General features: G+C 43.5%; 1 protein-coding gene across 1 annotated transcript; it reads right to left on the minus strand.

Moving 5' to 3' along the window:
- Window positions 1-17,651: 17,651 nt before the first annotated feature.
- On the minus strand, window positions 17,652-20,851 carry LOC120713035 (14-3-3-like protein GF14-C). The gene is made up of 6 exons (XM_039999001.1): window positions 20,728-20,851; window positions 19,320-19,735; window positions 19,126-19,204; window positions 18,842-18,964; window positions 18,103-18,222; window positions 17,652-18,018 (listed from the first exon to the last, which is right to left on the minus strand). Exons 2-6 carry the CDS (start codon window positions 19,646-19,648, stop codon window positions 17,962-17,964), a joined length of 708 nt encoding a protein of 235 aa, XP_039854935.1. The 5' UTR covers window positions 19,649-19,735; window positions 20,728-20,851; the 3' UTR covers window positions 17,652-17,961.

Below are 20,851 nucleotides of genomic sequence, written 5' to 3' on the forward strand. Positions count from 1 at the left end.
AAACGGGTACTTGTAGTAGAAAGTACACAATGTAGATTAATTAGACATTGAAATTACAAAAACAATTGCACTGGCATGTACATGGAACACGCTAACGTCGTGTTCCATCTAGACCTAACATGCCTTAGGGAATATGAAATTCGGACATTAAATGATAGTGATCTACTGAGTGCACCGATGATACTTCCCCTTCCTAATAGCCTCGGGCCCCGCCTCTTTCGCACGGCTGGCCCTCTCTCGCTTCCTCTCTCTATCAGCTTCATGCTCCTCCGCCTGCCGACGTTCCACATCTGCAAACCTCTTCTGGATCTCTTCTTTATCTTTCTTGCGCTTCTCCTCTATTTTTCCTCTTGCAGCATTCGCTGCCACCTTTCCACAGCCCACCTTGCTTCACGCTCAACGTGTTCCATAGCTTCGGTCGATTGCTCCGTGTCCAGCCACTGTATGAAATCACAAAGAGGTGGTAGACTCTATTTCCAAGCTGAGTTAGATTTAACTAACTGTACTCCGAAGGCGCAAACTAGATAGTGCGAGGTGATACCTTCGGTTTGTCCTTCCCGTAGCGCTTTGGCGGATCGTACTCGTAGTTGTCACACATGAAGAACCTCCTGCCGAAGTCATTGCCCAAAATTTTGGACTCCATCAGCTTGCACAACGAACCGCAGAAGCACATTGGAACCTGTACTTCTTGAGACACAGGTTCTCTAATCTTGTTCCACGGAATGTAGGTAGAACCAGAGGAAGACATGGTGGTAGTGCGGGGATGTCTAGTGATTTCGTATGAGATGGGGTGATGTCCCTATTTATAGATGGAGGTATTTGGTCTATAGGCATGGTTCACGCAACCTGAAAAGCGCACAACTGTCAATTGACGTACCATCACATCCACACACAGTGAACGAGTAGGGGTGCAGAAGAATCCGATGCAAGGTGACAGGACATCGAAATCGTAATTGGAACTCATGAAAATATCTCATGAAAATATATTTTCACATTCTATTTGAGTTAAATCTAATTTGTAGTAGTTTACAAAAAGTATTTTCATAAGCTCTGCTTGCTCTACTATTTTTTTTGAAATATATCTACGCGTACATCGTCCAGGCAATGAAAACTTATCATACTAGTACTCTTAAAAATGCATTAAATTCGGTCAACTACCTGCACAATCAGTCACCATAACCAATAAAATTTCTGGACAATTTTTAGTTACACCGACGGACCGTCCGTCCCATAGGATCCGACCATCCGCCTTTTAAGATGTTCGGACCTCGAAATCATAATTGGAGCTCATGACAATATCTTATGAAAACATATTTTCACATTCTCCTAGAGTTAAATCTAATTTGAATTAGTTTTCAAAAAAGTATTTCCATAACCTCTGCTATCTCTATTGTTTTTTGAAATATCTCTAAGCGTAAAGAAAATAATTACAGTACAGAGAGTCTATAAAATAATTAAACAAATAATTACAGCCCAGAGAGCATGCAAAATAATTAAAAAAATATGGGAGGACCTACCGCCGTTTGAAACGACGATAGGTTACTGTATACTACAATACAGGTCTACGGTCCGGCTACAGCACGGCTATAGCCGGCTGTAGCTCGGCGGTAGCGCCTTCCGCCAGTTCATCCGGTGGTTGGTAGCTACCGCCGGATGAACCGGCGGTATGTTAGATGGGCCCAGTAGGTTGCTACCGCCGGATGAACCGGCGGCAGGATGATATTTTTCAAAAAAAATCGGCATATATTTTTGAGAAATCGGAAAAAAATAATATAAAAATAAAAAAATTCCGGCGCAGTGGAGTGGATCGAGGGGCTGAGTGGAGTTACCGGGAAGTCATAATAGGTATGGAGATAGGAGTGGGCTTTTAGGCCTGTTGGGCTGCTCCTCCGTCATGATGTCTCCTGGGCTGTGTGCTTGTTGTGCTCGCGATCGGCTCGAGCTAGCTTATTATAATAAACGAGCTAAAATCTTAGCTCAGCTGAATAAAAATTCTAATGAGCCGACCTAAGCTGAGCTGAACTAGCCACGAGCTAAGTGAGCTAACGAACTAGTACGAGTTTTTGGTTCAGCCCTACTCATGGTCATGGCCAGTATATAGATGGTGGCCATCCTGTGATGGTCGTCAGGTATCATAAATTAATTTGACGCGTCTAAAAATAATTTTTGTAGAAGTATACATATATAGTTTCTTATAAAAAAAATTATGTTTTGTTGTGGCGGAAGCTGCTGGCTTGTGCTCAAATCTTGGACTTGATAATGATGTTCATTCATATTAAGATCTGTCAGCTTAGTCACTTGGAGATGCTTGTATGATAGAGTTTGCATATATGCATTCGTATATACTCCTCTTAACATGTATTTTCTTATGCTCGTTTCGTTTGGTATAAAAATACTATATATGCTCTTGTAAGTAAGTATGCAATCATATAATTTAAATCTATACATACTCTCGTAAGTAATAAGTACGTAATCATACACCAAAAGGATTATTTAGGAATCCCGTACCTTTAATAACTTTGCTTTCTCCGTCAGTGTTGAGCATGGTAGGCAAGTTTTGTCCTCTTCAACATGTGATTCCTACTATATAAATTGCCTACCAAACTTCTCCTCGATCACTCGCTCATCTGCTATACATCCGCTCAGTTAGCGCATTCATCAATTCCTCGATCTTCAACGTACACGAAGAAAGAAAAACAAGCAATAGTAATTAGCAATATAATGGAGCCTTCACGAAGGAACAATACTAATCTCTCTGCAACCACTGCCGTGATCCTCCTACTCGCCATTGTGGCCGTAGCAGGTGTGTTAATTCAAGCCACGCGGTTCTTTAATTAATTTATCTGTCAAGCTTGTTGCTCTGTACATAATCTATCTGCATGTTCATGCATGCATTATTCAGAGATGGGGTCGGCTGGGGCAACGCGCGCCGCTTGCAGCCACCTGAGCGGCATCTATGTAGGGTTCTGCCTTGGCGACCACTCTTGTGAAAGTATATGCAAGAGTGAAAGCCAGGATAATATTGGCGGTGCGTGCGACGGCTCCCCACCTAAATGCTTCTGTCAGACGCAATGTCCGCCCTGATCTGATGAAGATTGCTGCTGCTGCTGCTGCTCTGTTTTTTTTTTTTAAAAAATAGTGCTCCGATCCGATCAAACAATGATCCCCGCTCGGTCGCCATACACATGTAACAGTATTATACTTGTGTCGTGACAAATAAAATCGTTGACTCGTGGATCAATTTAAATTTGGTTCCTTCTTGAGCAGTTGAATGGAGTAGTCATCCTAAAACCCAGCACGTTGCCGTGGGGGTCAACAAGCAGCAAGCATATGTCATTTGAAATGTCATGGGAGTACGAATGAATCTTTTTGATTCAAGTCTTCAGCGAAGCCTTCAGCATTTTTTTTATATAACTTGACTAACTTTTTATTTTTCTATAACTTGACTAGCATATCATTAAGAAGAGGAAGAGTTTATACAGCGTGAAGCAAAAATGAACTCAACCCTAGTAGAACACAAAACACAATTAGGACACATCAAATTAAGCATGCATAAGGAAACCAAACCTATTATGCCGGTGTTTGTACTGGAAGTCCAACAAAAAAATCTCTAAGACAGATTTCCAGCAATAGAATCTCTAAGACTGTATTTATAACATGATGGTAAACAAACCATTCTAAATTTGATACTAAGTCAAACTTTTTAATAACTTCAATGAAATTTATTTGTTATAACAAAAAGTATCAACATTTATCAACCGAATACCTTTGAATTTAATGACCCCCCCCCCCCCCCCCCCCCCCGGGCTCAGCTGAGGTTGGAGGGCCCCCAAAAATTTTTTCAGCCCCTGGAGCTGTGAACAGGAGCATTCCTGATGCTGAGGGCATCACTAAACCGTACCCATCGACTGACCATATCCGTAGGGGCGAGAGGGATTTGCGCCGTTCCCTTGGATCCCTGCTGAAGGCGAGTTTCACTGGTGGGGCACCTTCAATCCTATGCAGAACCCGGCACATGCAAGTTTTACCATAAGGCCCGCTGGTGAGCGGATGCCGCAGAATCACCCAGAGAACGGCTATCAGCCTGTGCCTCCTCCCCAGAGGATGCCGCCGTTCTTGTGATTAGTGAAGGCTATTCTGCAATTGCTGTGTATAAATTTATTTGATTCTAGACTTCAGAAAACAGCGGGTAGAACTGTAGAAGATCAGCTGCGCTTCAGTGTCGAAACTGGTCGGTTAAAGGACCTGTACCGCTGGTATTAGGATTTTCGGTCCAGCGGTACTCAGGCTTTGTCGAGTGCTGCAGTTTGTCCTAACTGATGTGTTGTTGCATTGAGCAGAATTATTTGAAAACATGAGCGAAACTGCATCTTTGGTCGCCATGAGTGAAAAACACCGAGTGCAGCTATGAATACATTTGTGCAGTTCATCACAAATAAATCGTGTGCTATTTATGAATGATCTGTAGCCTTTGAAGATGCGGAATTTTTGTTGACTAGCATTTTGTCCGTACGTTGTTACGGATAATATAAATTTTACCCATAAATATATGGGCCTAATAATTTTTCGGTGGAAACTCCATGTACAACATGTACTGTGACCGTGTGAGGTATCAATTGTCCGATTTTCGATTATATTGGGATTCGTATTGATTTGTTCGTATTCCTATTAGGATTCCGATTGATTTATTTGGATTCCGATTGATGGACCATGGGCCCACCTGTCAATAACATAGGCGGACTAAACCAACGTACTAAACCAAAAATTTAGATGGAAACCTTACTCGCTTTAGTAATCTGGTAAGGTTTTCACTCAATTTTTTTGTTTGGTATGTTGGTTTGTTCCGCTTATATTATTGACAGGTGGGTCTTAGTCCATCCCGTATGCGAGTCGGACTAACCTCATCCGTCCACGATTCGATCACATAGATCCCTATAAATTAAAACACACGGACACTAATACTTATCTACTATTTATACAAACTTTGTCTATAGCAACGTATGGGCATAATTGCTAGTAGGTATAGATTTACAGTGGCAGGGAACATACGGATTGATTGGAATATTTGTGTGTACGACCAAAATTGACACGTTTTAGTGATAACCAGGAGTTTCGGATTTAGAAACCAAAAGATCCGGTTTTGGAAACTAGAAGATCTAGTTTTAGAGAATCCGAGTAGAGTCCAATTTGTCACAATTGGTAATCTAGTTCAACTTGTACTCGGGGCAAGATCTCCCCACTACGTGCCAACTTTAGTACCAGATAAAAAGTCTTATAGTGATGTACATGCTTATGCTTGTTTGATATATATAAAACTATTGTTTGGTATAAAAAACTATAGATACTCTCCTAAGTAAGTATGCAATCATAGACGTAACTAACATATATATGTGCTATTATAGCCAATTGAACCTAGGTGGAAGCAGCACATACTCACCGTATTGTATAAAATATTTTTTCCCAATGGAGTAAGAAATCCGTATCTAGACTTGCTTTCTCCGTCCGAGCATTCTAGGCCAGTCCGATCGTCCATTCGGTATCTAGTTTTTGGAGCAAAATTATGCAGCCAGTACAAATTTGTTCTATCCTCTTAAACATGTGATTTATATAAATTGGCTGCCAAACTTCTCCTCGACCATACACTCGTCTGCCATCGCTGCTCGCTGCTAAACACATTCCTCCTCAACATATACGAACCAAAAAAAAAAACAAGCAACAGTATTTAACAAGGGAGCCTTCACGAAGGAATAATGATCTCTCTGCAACCACTGCCGTCCTCCTCGTCATCATCATGGCCGCCGGTATGTTCAGATCGCGTGGTTCTTTAATTTATCTAGCTACTAATTAACGATCGAGCTTCTTTAATTTGCCTATATGTGCGTGTTCATGCATGCAGAGATGGGGTCGGTTGGGGCAAAACGTGCCGCTTGCAGCCACCCGAGCGGCAGATTTTCTGGGGTGTGCTTCGACGACCAATCTTGTGAATTTGTATGCAAGGTTGGAAGCGAGGGTAACACTGGCGGCGCGTGCGACGACTTCCCCGCTCGCTGCTACTGTCAGACGCGATGCCCGTCCTGACCTGATCAAGATTGCAGCACTTCAGGGCTCCGATCGGATCCAACAAATGGTTCCCTGCTCGGCCCCCATACATGTAATTTCTAGTAATATATAAGAAAGTCCGCCCCCCCATACATGTAATTTTTTGCCACTATTTGAGGGGGTGCAATTAACCCCTCTCACATTCACCCCCCTCACAGAGTGGCACATCATTTTCCTATGAGTAGCATACTTGTGTTGTGACAAACTAAATAAAATTGTTGGACTCGTGGAGTAATTTAAATAAATAAATTTAGTTCCTTCTTGAATTGAATCGAGTAGTCATCCCAAGAATTGAATTTTAAAGGTCATGGAAGTATGACTGAATATTTTGGATTCAAGTCTTCCGCAAAGCCTTTAGCATTTTTTTATAACTTTCCTAACTTCTTTCTGTTTCCTATGTCTTGATTGAGCATATCATTAAGAAGAGGAAGTGTTTATAAAGCATCACTACTACAAAAATGATATGTAGTAACATCCCGATTTTTTTCAGGATCGGGTCAAAATGTAATCTGTTGCTACAAATGAAGCAGGATTACCGTAGCAACCGACCCAACTTTGAAAATGACATTTGCAGTGGCGGATCACCCCCTTACCCACCCCTAAAAATGACCACTGAAAATGCATGTCTAGGGGCAGGTCATCCCTCACTCGCCCCTAAAAAAGGGCGCCACTACAAATGCCATTTTTAGGTGACCCGCCCCTGAAAATGACATTTGTAGGGGCAGGTCACCCCCTCGCCCACCTCTAAAAATAATTTTTGAATTTATTCTGAAATTTTATTTAATTAAAAAATAGCAAATCACGTAAAAAAGTGAAATTTGTATCATAAGCCTATTGTGATTTATAGAACTAGAGAAAAATATTAAAATCATATTTTCAGTGATATACTGATTATGAGTGTGACCACAAAGTGAATCTTAAATTGTATGAGATAGTAGTGTATGTGAGCTATACATTATGGTTTCACACTCTTAACCATTATATACGCTAAAATACTGTTTTGATATTTTTTAAGTTCCACATATCACAATAGGCTTATGGTAAAAATTTCACCTTTTTATGTGTTTTGCTATATGTTTTTATTTAAACAAAATTTCGAATAATAAAAGATCATTTGTAGGGGGGCTTCAAATGGAGGCTGGGAGCAGGCTGTGGGGATCTACATGCTGTGCAAAGCTACGAAGGCTAGGAGCAGGTTGTGGCGATCTGTGTGCTGGGCAAAGCTGTGAGGTTATTGGCTGGAGCAAGTTGAGCGAGGATCACCGGGCCCACCCCCATCAGGCCCCGCTTTCTTTGTTCCTTATCTCTTCCTTCTCCCCATCTTCTCTCCTCCTCTCTCCCTTTGTAATCTTTGCCGCCCCCTTCCCACTGTCGCACCGACATCCCTGCTGCTCTCCGCAAGCAGCCCTGTTGCGCGCAGCGGCCCGCCTCGTGTTTGTACAACAAAAGAACATTACATGTTGCCAGCATGTGTTAGTATCATCTTGGGTTGGTGTTGACTTTGCAAGTGTGGCTGGAGCAGTCTGATGGTACTAAAAAAGGAGCTAAAAAGTTTACAGGAAGAGTCAACACATGTTGCACAATGTTACACAAGGAACTGTAAATATATAAGGAGCATACCAGCACGGTCAAAGAACATATCACTGCATGCATGTAGGATACTGAAATTTCAGCAGATTTATATCTCAAATGCTTTTATAGAACCACAGCTACGCATAGTATGTTTCTAGATATTAACACATCATTTTTCCTGTTATAAACCAATGAACACTATAGAGTAGTGCCTAAGATCCCACAATGCGATGTGGTACAGACAACAGATGTAATTACAACTTGGCCTTCTTCGCGAATAGAAATATTAATTTTCCATGTTATCACGCTAAGCAACTACCAAGCTGTGTAGCACAAAGATGCTATCACAATGCATTCCTTGTGCAAGGAAACAAATTAACAATTACCTTTGAGCTTGTTGGATGTTTCCTCATCAATCTCATCCGAATCCAAAATATCGCTCACACGACACATTGTATATCCTTTACTTGGCCTCCTCCTCAGTTCTCTCCACAGCACCAAACAGCAAATTATCCAAGATTAATTCTGGTCCCCCGAAGAATCCAAATCCCAAGCCTATGTAGATATTTGATAGAATCATAGGAGTGACAATTACCTCCAAACGACCTGGGCCAGGGTTTGGATGCAGCAATCGATCATCTACTGCTTGGTGGCACTCTCGCCATGGGCTTGTCCATGAAGATGAGCTAGTGCTCGTAGTCGCACCAGGCGAACAACGATGTCATCTCCGTCGGCACTGGGTCACTGCCCTCCCTCGACCGCAGCAGCGAGTAGGAGTCTGGCCGCCACTCCATGCAGCAGACGGACCCAACGTCGCTACGTTGCAGCGGGGCGCGGATGGAGGAAAAGGACCGGAGGCGCCAAGACGGGAGAAGCGATGATGCGCATTGCGGGGGTTAGGGTTTGGTGCTGTGGGAGGGTGTTTTTGCAAAATGGCTCGTTGGGGGATTTTTGTAAAAATAACAGTATCGTTGAATTTTTCCTTCTTCATGTTGAATTAAATTTTAATACGAGGACCTACATGAAAAATATAAGAACGTGGTCCCTATTCGATTTGTATGTGCTGTACTGAGTTGCAATTCTTATAAAAGTGGAGGATGTTTTTGCAAAATATATAGAGCGCGTGTGTAGCGACACATGTACACTTTTTTGCGGCGGATGCGGGCAGAGGAGCAAAAGGGCACATGAAAGTTTTGCCAGAAGGCCTGCTGCTGAGTGGATGCCGCAGAATTAATCATCCAGAGAACGGCTTATCAGCCTGCCTCCACCCCAGAGGATGTTGCAGTTCTTGTGACTAATAAGGCTATTCTGCAATTGTTGTGTGTAAAATTTATTTGATTCTAGACTTGAGAGAAAAGGGGAAGAAGATCAGCTGCACTGCACTGTTGAAACTGGTCGATCAGTTAGACACCTATGATACTCGTAAGTAAGTATGCAATCATATACTTTAAATATAGATGTGCTTTCGTAAGTAGTTATGCAATATAGACTTAATTAACGTATATAGTTGCTAGTGTAGCCAATTGAACCTAGCTGAAAGCAACACATACAATTGAACCTAGGAAATCTGGTACATTTACTTACAGAGACTTGCTTTCTCCGTCGGAGCTAGGATTCTATAGGCAAGTCCGATATCCACCACGATAGTTATGGAGAAAAAGCAGCTAGCTAGTGCAAATTTGTCCTCTTGGACATGTGATTTATATAAATTGCCAGCCAAACTTCTCCTCGACCATGCACTCGTCTGCTCGCTGCTAATTAAACACATTCCTCTTCAACGTATACGAACCAAGAGAAACAAGCAAATAATAGTAATTAACAATGGCGTCTTCACGAGGGGATACGAAAATCTCTGCATCAACTGCCGTCATCCTGCTACTCGTCATTGTGGCCGCCGGTATGTCGTCAGTTCAAGCCGCGTGGTTCTTTAGTTAATTTATCTGTCAAGCTGACAATCAACGACCTAGATTATTCTTGCTCTGTACATAATTTAATTTACGTGCGTGTTCTTGCATTATTCAGAGATGGGGTCGGTTGGGGCAAAACGCGCCGCTTGCAGCCACCTGAGCGGCGTCTATCCAGACTGGTGCATCAACGACAGCTCTTGTGAGGAAGTATGCAAGGTTGAAAGCCATGATAATATTGGTGGTGCTTGTGACGACTTCCCAGCTCGCTGCTACTGTCAGACGCAGTGTCCGCCCTGATCTCATCAAGATTGCTGCTCCTGCTGCTGCTGCCATGCTTTTCAATTAGGGCTCCGATCCGATCAAACAATATGTGTGATCCCCGCTCGGTCTCCGTACGTACGTAAAAATATTATGATGATAACGTCTGCCCGGCATTGTACTTATATGGGTAGCATACACTTGTGTTGTGATAAATAAAATTGTTGGACTCGTGGATCAATTTAAAAGAACAAATTTGGTTCCTTCTTGAGCATCTGAACCGACGAGTAGTCATCCCAAAACCCACAGCATGTAAGCAGCAAGCATGTCATTTTAAAAATCATGGAAGTACGAATGAATCTTTTTGATTTAAGTCTTCAACAAAGCCTTTAGCTTTCATTTTTTCGATAACTTGCCTAACTTACTTTCTTTTTCTGTAACTTGCCTAATAAGTAATAAGCATGTCATTGAGAAGAGGTATACCCGCTCCTAACCGTGAGCACGACCGATATATTAGTTTTCACTCTGCAGAGGTTGCACACATTACCCACAAGTCGTGTTACCCATCACACGATGCTAATCATGCACACTCACCACACTTCTGAGGTATGACTGCATGGGTAAAGGCCTTTACAAAGACTCCCAAACTAGTAGTAGCTTGTTAAGATTTCAGCCGCTAGCCGAGTGACCCTCCCCCAAAACGAGTGTATCCCATAGGCGTAACAAACCCTTTAGCAGGCTGAGTACCCCTCTTGAACCTAGTATGCCCCTCTTGTACCTTTCGATAAGCTACTAACAAGCTAGAAAAATCTAATTAATCAGTCAAGATCAAAGCCATATCAATTTTCATAAACCACCCGTAACAATTGTTCAGCAACTAAGCAAGCTACTTAAAAGATTTTATAAAAGTAACTCGGCTATTCAAGGACAAGGGTGGACAATAAGGATATAGGGACCAATCAATTTAATGCATGCATGCATATAATAAATAAAAGTTATTAGAACAAAATATGATAAAAAAATATACTTATCTTCCTCAGTCACTTGCTGATGTTCAGTTTCTTCAAACTCTTGCTCTTGGAAGTTCTGGAACGGCTGCTCATCTACGCGTCACGAACAAGCCAAGCAACAAAAGTACATACAAGCAAATAATTAAAATAAATTAAAACAGTTCACCAATAATTGAAAAATAGAGATAAAAGGCTTAATAACTTTTTATGCGTTATAGTGATCAAAATGGTACTAAGAACGCTTAAAACGGACTTAAAACGCTAAAGATGTGCTAAAATGGCTCTGCAAGGGGCTTATTTGAGAGAAAACTAACAAAAAGAGCTAAATAGAAAGAAATCGAGGGCTAAAATATAATTTTATATAAAAACCTATGGTCAACGATGATAAACATCAAAGCAGGACTCCAGGTTCTATTTTGGAACAGATTAGGGGGTTTCTTTAAAGAAAACAGATTGACAATGAATTATTTTTTAATAGATTAGTACGGTGGGTTGATTGGGGTTTTCATAAAACTAACACGGCTGACAGAGGGGGGATGTGTTTGACTGGATTGGATGTGATGCTGGTCGTCAATTTCAGATCGGATGGCTGAGGGCGCTTGGGCGGCCTGGCGGGGGCGAGACGCCGGTGCATGGCGGCGCTGCCATGCCTTCGATGGGGTTCACCGGAGCGCACCCGAAACATTGCTCTGTGCACTAAAAGTTACACTGCAGGGCGTGGAAGCAAGGCGCGTGTAACACCACAGGTGTTAATCACCTATAATTAAACTAATCACGGCCTTTAGTTCCATAAATCACGCAACAAATCATCAAACGAAAAACTTTGCTTCTCAGCCTGGGCCGGACCAGTCTGACCGGTAGGGGCGACCGGTCTGACCGGTTGAGCTGGGTTGAACCATTTTGAGGGGCCCCACAACATTTAAACCACACACTCTCTCTCTCCCTCACCAACTCACTTCTCCCCACCGTGCCCAGCTCGAGCTCGAGCTCTCTCCCTCTCATTTCCTCACTCAAACCCTAATCCCCAAATCCTTCCTCTCTATTGGATTCCAAGGCCGGGGAAGGATCAAATCAGCGTGGGGGATCATCTTCTCCTTGATTCCATCCTTGGGGAGCAGGAGATTCGAGTTCTTCGTGCAAGAAGGAGCTCACTCAAGGTGTTAAGGCTTGTGTGGGTCGATCTCTCATGTTAGATGCTTTTAGGCGATTTCCTCTGGTCAAACACGTCCAAATGCAGCCCTGAACTAGTTCCTAGGAGAGTTTTGGTTTTGGTGGGCGATTTTCACCACGCTAAGAGTTCTAGCTTTTGGTCTGGGTAGGACCGGTCTGACCGGTCGGAGGGACCGGTCTGACCGGTAGGGGTCCGGACAGCCTGGCCATTGGTTCGGATACTCCGGGTTTGTAGTGGTTTAGGCATTCCGGGTTTAAGCTCGGAAACTCCGGACTTGGGAGTCCGGATAATCCGAGTAGGTGTCCGGATACTCCGGATTTTTGGTCTTGAGTCGCACACAGGCTAGACCGGTCTGACCGGTTTGGTATACCGGTCTGACCGATGTGGTAGTGGCTGAGCGGGGTTAGTAAGGGATAGTTAGTGCAAATAAATGAAAAATAATTCGGGTATCGATTACTTATAATTTTTGAAAATCATGCCTGCATTCCTCATGTCATATGCATGTGCACACGTGTAGCAGCTGCGGCAGAGGAGGTGGTGTACGAGGTGGTTGCGGAGCCACCGGAGCCGCTAGAGCAGGCCCAGCAGGAGGAGAGGCGTGAGGCCCCGGCCCAAGGCCAAGTTCACCCCAGTTCTGAGCAGCAGACGCAAGGCAAGCCCCGGTGCACATCCTATTATTTTAAAATTATGACATATATATATGTATCTATTACTTGTGCATTATGTTTAGGAGTTGTTTGGACCCTAGTTGCATGATCCCTAGGTTTTCTTGAGTTATACTAGCATGTATAGGATGATAGAAATGCTATGCTTAATAAGTTCACGATAGAAGTCGAGTGACTTCTTGTCACTCGCGAGATATAGGATATTTAGAAGTCGAGTAATTTCCGGTTACTCGCGAGATATAAGTTATCTATATTTATATTACAGTCCCTGAGTTATTGAATGTGATATGGAAATATGAGACCGGACGGGGGGTGATGATGATGTATAGGTATGACAGAGCCCCGTCTTAGTCGGTTAAGAACCGGTCGTTGTCGGCAGTGCTGATCGGGGATCGAATTGTACTAATCACATGCCGGGAATAGGAGGTAGTCGAAACCGGTAAGCCGAGTACTGCCTTGTTTCGAAAGTACATAACTTCTACCCAACCTTAGGGCGAGTCGAGTGGCCGCGGAGAATTGGGATCCATATGTTTACTTTTGGTGGTCTCTCGTATGGCTCGGCTGACTATATGCAGGTGGGGCGGTTCTGTAGTTCGAGATGGGGAGGGGAAGGGTTAGTGCGTGTGGTCCGACGGGGCATACGCGTGCCGTGTTGGTTAGGTCTACCTTGCAAGGTTAAATCGAATCGATTCGCCATGTCTCGCGGATATGAGGGCCTTGATCTCTTTGCTGCATCGTAGCAAAATGTTAGAATGTAAGTTATTTATGTATATATATATAATCTTGAACACATTGAGTTATTTGGATTGCACCACCATGTTTGCTATAGTTGAGTCCTGCAAATATTAGATTAGAGTTAATTCATACATAATCTGTGGCTAAAATAATGAAAGTAAGGAATTACTTTAGTTGCTTTTCTGCAAAATAACCACCAGCCAAATGTCTAGATATGTGGGTTAAGTTATACCCACTGGTCGGGTAAGCATTGCTGAGTCTTAGTATACTCAGGGTTTGTTGCCACAATCATTTCAGGCCATCCGGATGTTGACTTCTGCCCCTGCTGTGTCAAGTTCATCCGCCGAGATGCAGAGGGGTGGGAAGTGGTGAAGCGAGACCCCTAGGCTAGGGAGTTGTCAGGTTGCACCCTTGAGGGCTGTGTGTGCAACCCCTCTGTTTTGCGAGGACCGGTCTGACCGGTCAGTGTGACCGGTCTGACCGGTGGTGTGGATCAGACAGTGGCAACTGGTCTGACCGGTTGAAGGAACCGGTCTGACCGGTTGGGTGCAGGCAGGATAGGGTGGAGTAAAGTTTAGGTGTAGAGTTTTGTTCCTTTGAATCCTTGGCCACCCTTGTAATGTTTTGTAAAAATTATTTCGTTTATGTAGTCTTTATGTATATTTGGAACTCAGCTTGTAAAAATAAGTGTTTCGTATTGTTTTCATTCCTGTATTTTCAAGTTTTATGTCATGCTTGTACCATCTGTGCCACCTTCGCGTGGGACTACCGGTGTTGTTTCGATCGGACCGTGGGTTGAGAAAGGATCGCCAAATTAAGCCGTTAAGCTAATGCGCCTGATGTGTTCAAATGACGGCCATTATGCTTAATTAGAGTTTTAATTTGGCGGTTCTGTCACAGCGCGGTGAGGGGATGCCAATTAGGGGGGCTTTAGGGCCTTGGGGACGCGCTGGCGGGGCCGTCGACGGGATAGCGCGGCGTCAACGCTTCGATGAGCGTGGAGACACGGTTAGGCGTGAAAACATGGAGAAAAGGAGGGGAAACGGAAGGGGAGCTCATCACGAAGCTAGCGAAGGGTTTTGCGAGCGTAGAATGAGCTCGATGCGGTGGATCGACGGTGGCGCGTTGAGCTCGAAGCTTGGCGACGGTGCTGGTGCGGGCCTAGGGCATGAGTGAGCACTGCACGGGACAAAAGGTAGCATGGGGCGAGGGGTGCAACATGGCTGTAGGGAAAAAGAGTTCAAGTTGCGATCAAGCCGCCTTCAGCGGCCGTGCCGAGACGGCCTTGAGAGGGGGCGAGTCCTAGCCAAGCTTGGCGTGAGGTACGAGGAGGAGCTGACAGTCGGGCCCTGCCCGTTAGTGGAAGAAAGGGAGGAGAATTGAAGAGGGCAGTGCGGACTGGGCTGGCTAAAGCAGCCAACATAGAAATGGAGGAAAGGGTCGGGCTGGAAAGAAAGGGAAAGAAAGAATGGGCCTAGAGCAAAGGAAAAGGGACGGAGTGAGGGAGGGAAGGGAAATGAGCCGGCGGGGAAGAAAGTGGCCGGCGGCCTAGGTAGAGAAGGAAAAGAAGAAAAAGAGAAGGAAAAATAGGAAAAAGATTTTTCTTTGCCTAGAAAACAAAAGAAAAACCTAGAAAATAGAATTAAATCTGGAAAATTTGAAAAAACTAGAAGGGTTTCGGATCTCAAACACAATCAAACAAAAATAAAACATGCAACAGTATGAACGCAACAATTCAAGTTGAAGCCTATGACATATTGCAAAATTAGTCTTTTTGGAACCTGAAAATTATAGAACTAATCTAGACACTTCTAAAAGAAAATTTTAGGTGTTACATATATCCATCTTCCTTTTGTGGCATTTGTGTTTTGCGAGTGGTAGGTGTTCACTCCGGTAAATTTGTTGTGGCGGAGGCTGCTAGCTTGGGTTCAAATCTTTGACTTGGTGTTCACCTCAAAATCTACCAGCCCAATCTCTTGGATGTGCTTTTGTATGGTAGAGTTTGCGTAGGTGCATTCATACTTCTGTGATAAATCTATATATAAAATATATATGTGCCTATGCTCATTTGGCATAAAATACAATATGCGCTCTCGTAAGTATGCAATAAGATAATTTAAATATATGTACTCTCGTAAGTAACTATGCAATCAGGACCCCTGGAGGAATATTGAGGAATCCTGTACCTTCATTAACTTTGCTTTGCCCGTCCGATCGAGCATTCTACTGGGCAAGTTTTGTCCTCTTCGACATGTGATCTACTATATAAATTGCTCGCTCATGAAAATTTCTCCTCGATCACTCTCGCTCATCTGCCAATCCGCTCACTGCTAGTGCTAGCACATTCATCAATTCCGACGAACCAAGAAAAACAAGCAACGAAAATAGTAATTAACAATGGAGCCGTCACGAAGAAGGAACACTAATCTCTCTGCAACGACCACTGCCGTCATCCTTCTACTACTGGTCCTTGTCGCAGCAGGTACGTGTATGTCAAATCGTGTGGTTCTTTGTTAATTGTAATTTATCTTGCTAGCTAGCTAATTAATCCTCTGACCCTATTGTGCGTGTTCATGATGCATGCAGAGATGGGGTCGGTTGGGGCAAAACGTGCCGCTTGCAGCCACCTGAGCGGCAGATTTTCTGGACTGTGCATCCTCGACGAGCAATGCGAAATTAATTGCAAGATCGAAAGCGAGGATAACATTGGCGGCGCGTGCGACGGTTTCCCATCTCGCTGCTACTGTCAGACGCAGTGCCCGCCCTGATCGATCTGATCAAGATTATTGCAGCAGCTGTTGCTGCCCTTTTTTAGGGCTCCGCTCCGATCCAGCAAATCATCCCTTCTCGGCCTCTGTACAATAATTATAATAAAGTCTGCCGGTTGTGTACCTACGGGTAGCTTACATGCATGCTGTGACAAACTAAATAAAATTGTTGGACTCGTGTGGATAAAAAAAATAAATGAATTTGGTTTCTTCTTGAGCAGCTCAATCGAGCAGTCATCCCAAAACCCAGCATGTTGCCGTGGCATCAACAAGCAGCAAGCTTGTCATTTTTGAAGGTCATAGAGAAGTAGGACTGAATCTTTTTTATTCAAGTCTTCAAAAAAAGCCTTTTGCTTTTTTTTTATGACGTGCCTAACTTCTTTTTTTTCTTATATAACTTGCTTGATCATATTATTAATTAAGAAGAGGAAGAGTTTATAAAGTGTGAAGTGAATATGACCTCGAACCAAGTAGAACACAAAACACAATTAGGATACAACAATAAGCACGAATAAGAAGCCAAACCTGCTATACCGCTGGTGTTTGTACTAATAAGTATATAATATTAGAATTTAACGGCATTGTGCTTCCGGTGATAGGCGACATTCTCGTCGACAGACGTGACTGTGGTGAATTCGTCAATCTCGAAGATTTGTCAGCTCAGTCTCCGAAGATACTCATAGGGGTGGGATTTCCGTATGTGTTCATAGGGGTGAGTATGCGTGCGTTATGAGTGTTAAGTTGTATTGTATAATCTAGAAAAAAGATATAACATGAAACATGTGTAACCAACCCATGTACCTGTTATCTAGTTAGGCCAGTCTCAACAGCAAACGTTTTATGCGCATTAATTTATATATCATATCATCAATTTTGCTAATGTGAAGATTATTATGATGAGAGAGAAGGGGTGAGTTTCATCATATGGGAGAGATGAATTTCATCCTCACGACACTCCGTAGGCCCGGTTATTATCTACACCGAGGCCTTAATAACAATGCAATAAAACTGTGTATTGAGACTGCCCATAATAATATGAATTAGCCCATGTTATTAGCCAAAGACCTATACAACTAATGCAAAGGCACTAAAACTTGGCTACTTTGCCGATAAAAAATAACTTGTTGACTACTTTGAGCAATTTTGTTGGGTGATAAAATTAGGCATGGAAAAGACAGCCCTTATATTTTCACCTTAATTCATTTTGGCTACTTTGATCAGCTTCGAGTTGTACATGTGCTAGAATTTGACAAGCAAAACATTTGACGTTTGTTTAACTTGGCTACTAGGTGTGGTATAGCTTTAGGAGCAAACCAAATAGCTCGATGTGGCTATAAAGTGTACAGCTCATGCGAGTAAACCAACAGGCTTTATATTTCCCATATTTGCGAGTTGAATTGGCCCATGATACTGACGTGCAAACCAGCACGACAATGACCAAAACGTGATACTGACACATTATTGCAAATGCTAAACGAGCACCGAACGATTGAAAGAAGGAACGCAAAACAGAACACAATGGCAACTACTTGCCACAGCAAAAACGTGAGAAGACGACTTCAATAGCATCAGTCCAAATGGACCCAGTGCCAACTAATGCAATGGGACTAATCCGACCACTACCAGCCTAGTAGTACATGAAATGGAGCAGAGGTGAGAGGGGAAGGACGAAGGAGGCTTGAAGCTCGGAATCAGGGAATCCATGGAGGGGCGCAGCACAGGGCATCCAACACAGGCTTGAAAAACATGCCAAACCATCCATCAAGGTTTACCAGGCTACTGACCCTCACCAGCGTCCCCCTTCGGGGCTTCTTTGCCCTCCTCGGCACCATCCTCCTGCCACCAAGAATTTCATATTATATACCTCCAGATATATAGGGTATCAATCATTCGTTCAGACAGGGTAAGTTTGACAACGTCCGTGAGGTCGGAGGTCCAGAGGGTCAAGTTGTCTCTCAGGAGCTGCATGATCAAGGTGCTATCTTTGTATGACTCCTCTCCAAGGGTGTCCAACTCTGAGATTGCCTCATCAAATGCCTGCAAAGAACATTAGGTCAGGGATAAAATTCACATGTGCACCAAGCACTCATGTTCCACACGTCATGCATTTCTTACACGTACAAATAGTTGCAGCTCTCTCCTAATTCCATCAAGAATATCAGTCTTAATCAGAGGCAAATATCATTCTTTGATCTCAATAGGTCATCATATCAAAGTAACAACAAAAATAATGAAGAATTACTACTACTGCCTTTTACTGCTTCCTAGATTAGTACAGGTAGCAAACAAGGGGCAAATGCACATCATACCAAAGTATGGAGAATCAGGCATTGTACCCAACATAAATATGTCACGAGAGGCAAGATACTCTAAGTCTAAACTGAAACTGAAAGAAATCACAATCGAACTGAAACTAAACCGTAAAGCCCCTACACATTATTCATCATGACAAATACTCATCCAGCTGTTCTGATGTGATGAGCAAGCAACTTAAGGGTCTAACGGTGAATGAAAACGTAAAATGAACCATATCTGAGCTTCAGAAGACATAACGTGTGCAACTATGCACATTTTCTTCCAGCCCAGATTCAAACAAATGACACAAGATAACTCAGAAACCTTCTACAGCAAATAGAAAGATACATTTGATACCTACCTGCTTTGCAAGGTTGCAAGCTTTGTCTGGAGAGTTCAGAATCTCATAATAGAACACTGAGAAGTTAAGTGCGAGTCCAAGCCTGATGGGATGGGTAGGAGCCAATTCAGCCAATGCAATATCCTATACAGTTGCAGAATAAGACACAATGAGAAGATGTCAGTCCAGTAGTCAGCCAGAGAAAAGCAATGGTCACTCAAAAATGAGGGAACAATATATCTACTACCATAAAAAATAACAATCAAACACAAGGAGGGGTTATGGAAGTGACAACATGGACCAACCTGAGCTGCCTTATAAGCCACCATTGTGCTCTCCGCAGATTCCTTCCTCTCGGTGCCAGTCTTAAACTCAGCAAGGTACCTTTTACAAAAATTAGAAAATGCACAGTTAGAGTAGTTGTTACAAACTATATGGATTCAATTCAACTACAAAAAACAACGCAGCAGCATTCCACTTCCTAACCTGTGATAATCACCTGTGATAATCACCCTTCATCTTGAGGTAAAACACCTTTGACTCTGCAGCAGTGGAGGAAGGCACAAGGTGCGAGTCAAGCAGCTTCAGGATACCATCACAGATATTGCTCAATTCAGCCTCAATCTTGCCACGGTATTCCTTGATCTGAGCAACATGTTCCTCGTTCTTACGGGACTCCTCCTTCTGCTCAATGGAGGAGACAATGCGCCATGAGGCACGGCGAGCCCCAATGACATTCTTGTAGGCAACAGATAGGAGGTTACGCTCCTCAACGGTGAGCTCTTCTACATCCATGGTCTTAGCCACCTTCTCCATGTACTCAACCATCTCCTCATACCGTTCTGCCTATTCAGCCAACTTGGCCATGTAAACATTCTCCTCCCGCGACATGTTGATCAAGAACTTGGGTTATTACTGCAATAACAAAAAAGAAACACTGATGAGTCAATTTCAAAAGCCAGTTGAAACTATCATCAACAAAATGACAGCACGCAGAAGGGCAATGCATAGCTAACTGAGATCAGCACAGACTTCCAGTTCATTCACAATAGCTAACAACAAGAAACATGTGCACGACACCAACAGAATTTGTGAGCAAACAGCCAGAACATTGTCAATTTCCCACAAAAATTAGTGTAAATTATAACACATTAGAGTTGGCGGGGCCTAAATTTCACAAAACTAAATCAAACCACAAAATGTGGGCTAACATCGTTCCTCCAAAATTTTTATCTCCATCAATATGAACCAAGGCAACATTAAATATTGTAATCTGACACTACTTACATTACAGCATAACAAATCACTGAAATAGGCAATTATACTTCTGCAAGAGGCTAACCCAAACAAATCTACTACCCGCAGAAACGTATTACTCCGTTCTCCCGCAGCAGATTAACAAGTTCCCCAATCATCGATTCATCGTGCAGCAATAGGGCGCGCTCAACTTAGATCCAGGAATCAGAGGACAGGCTTACATGTGCACCAGATCCCCGGAATATGCACGGCCAAATCGACCGCATCAACGTGCTCGCCTGCCCTTTACTGGTCCATACGTGATCCCCAATCACCCCCAAATACTAGCGACAATGCAAAAAAAAAGCTAAAAACAAAAACAAAAAAAAATCCTCAATTCTCGCACGACAATGCCAGCCAAATCGAGCGGATCTACGCGCCCCACGCGCTCGGGGTCTCAGATCCCGAGGACCGGAGCCGGGCGAGAACGCCCAGCAGCGCCCGCGACAAAGCAGATCTGGGCGCGTCTCCTAACGGCGCCCGGAAAAATTCAAACGAAAAAACAGGGGGAACGACCCGTCACTGCTCGCATCCCTCCCGCAACAGTGCAGCGGGATCAAACCGGGGGAACATGAGCGTTAAAGCAAAATCGAGTTGAGGAGAGCTCTAACCCTAACGTTTCGGGGGTGCGGTGATGTGGCGCACGGGCGCGGGACGTCTCGATGCGCTGGGACTTGGGGAGTGGACGGGGACGCCCTCCGACTTGGGGGGTTGGGGGGAGGTCGAAGGAATCGC

The sequence above is a fragment of the Panicum virgatum genome, chromosome 6K (assembly GCF_016808335.1).
Source record: "Panicum virgatum strain AP13 chromosome 6K, P.virgatum_v5, whole genome shotgun sequence".
NCBI classification, from domain to species: Eukaryota; Viridiplantae; Streptophyta; class Magnoliopsida; order Poales; family Poaceae; genus Panicum; species Panicum virgatum.